The 1,183-nt window shown below is 39.1% G+C and overlaps 2 protein-coding genes across 2 annotated transcripts in view; both read right to left on the bottom strand.

Moving 5' to 3' along the window:
* The window catches only part of LOC110423454 (uncharacterized), a 14,748-nt gene that overhangs the window by 6,459 nt on the left and 7,106 nt on the right, over positions 1–1,183 (bottom strand). Inside the window, 1 exon segment of the mRNA XM_089784725.1 lies at positions 1–676. This exon segment is cut by the window's left edge and continues 542 nt beyond it. Within this exon segment, the coding sequence (XP_089640851.1) occupies positions 1–676 (676 nt within the window).
* Positions 738–1,183, bottom strand: part of LOC149526742 (helicase sen1-like) — a 5,627-nt gene continuing 5,181 nt past the window's right edge. Inside the window, exons 8-9 of the mRNA XM_089784645.1 lie at positions 849–1,169; positions 738–806 (exon numbers count right to left, since the gene is read on the bottom strand). Of these exons, the coding sequence (XP_089640771.1) occupies positions 738–806; positions 849–1,169 (390 nt within the window). The remainder of the gene's footprint in view (positions 807–848; positions 1,170–1,183) is intronic.

Genomic DNA, 1,183 nt, shown 5'->3' with positions numbered 1-1,183 from the left:
CTGTAGAGACAAATCTTTCTCTTACGTATTCAAGAAATGATTTGTGTTTCGCCTTCTTAAAATCAGTCTCACTGCAATACTCTTTCTCAAGGTTTTCATTTTCACGATCATGTTCCCTCTCTTTGATTGATTCATTTTCCAAGAAAATATCGTACTGAGTGACACAATCTTCAAGAAAAGTTATCATTGAAGTAAAACAGTGCCACCAACCCAGCGGGCCTAAGCACTCTGTAAGCATTTTTACACGATAATCCAGGAATATTTCTTCAATCTCGGTGCCAACCTTAAGTCTCTCTTTACCGCCGAATAAGAGGATGTCTCCCAGGGAGCAAAATGGATCATCTGGAACAGAGGGTGTTTTCCTAGCTTCTTTTACCAGCTTTAGGACAAGTGAAGCTACTTCTGTAATGGCAACATTTGTTGGGGCGCAAGTTAGTGTCCTATATTTCTTTCTCAACAGAGTAAACAGCAGCACACTAACAGTTTTAGTTTTCCCAGTTCCGGGTGGGCCCCAAATAAGTTCTACATGAGCCTTGTGGTTGCACTGCACTCTGTTAAGACAAGCCAAAACTGCCTTCCTTTGAGATTCATTCAGTTCAGACAGCAATCTTGTCAGAAAAATGTCATTCACGGTTCCATCATTCTGTGAGGAACAAAGACTGCAGCTTTCTTCTACCTGTAAACAACATGAAATTTGAATAAAAATTCATTCCAGCAATTATAAAAAGGTAAAACAACTATAAATTTCCCAAAAAATTGTTCCTCACAATAACAACAATAATAAAAATAAATTCACAGAACTGGTTCTGCAGTTACAGTTTGAAACATACAAAACTAAAGAAACATACCGCAGAACCAGTGGGCAAAACTTCTTTGATAATCTTTAGGTTTCCCTTCATGTGCAATGCATTCCATATTCGTCTCTCTGCGGTTGCATTCCTCAGGAAAATTACAAATAGTGAGTTCTGCATCTCATCTTTGGATGCGATGTCTTCCAGTGCCTTCACTTTGAAGGAAGTAGATGAGCTATTATCCTCATCGTCATCCGCTGTAATATTGGTGACTAAAGCAAATGTCCACGTTCTTCCTCCCCTTTGTAAATCAGACTCAGTTTCAGGTTTAGCATCTGCTATGACGAAAATATCTCTGGGCAACGTTTTGTATGGTTCCTTCACACGATCAC

Source organism: Theobroma umbraticum, unplaced genomic scaffold (genome assembly GCF_002168275.2).
Source record: "Theobroma umbraticum cultivar Fairchild unplaced genomic scaffold, ASM216827v3 scaffold_20.0, whole genome shotgun sequence".
Lineage (NCBI taxonomy): Eukaryota > Viridiplantae > Streptophyta > Magnoliopsida > Malvales > Malvaceae > Theobroma > Theobroma umbraticum.
Note: the sequence above shows the minus strand (reverse complement) of the source record. Positions and strands in the feature narration are given on the sequence as shown.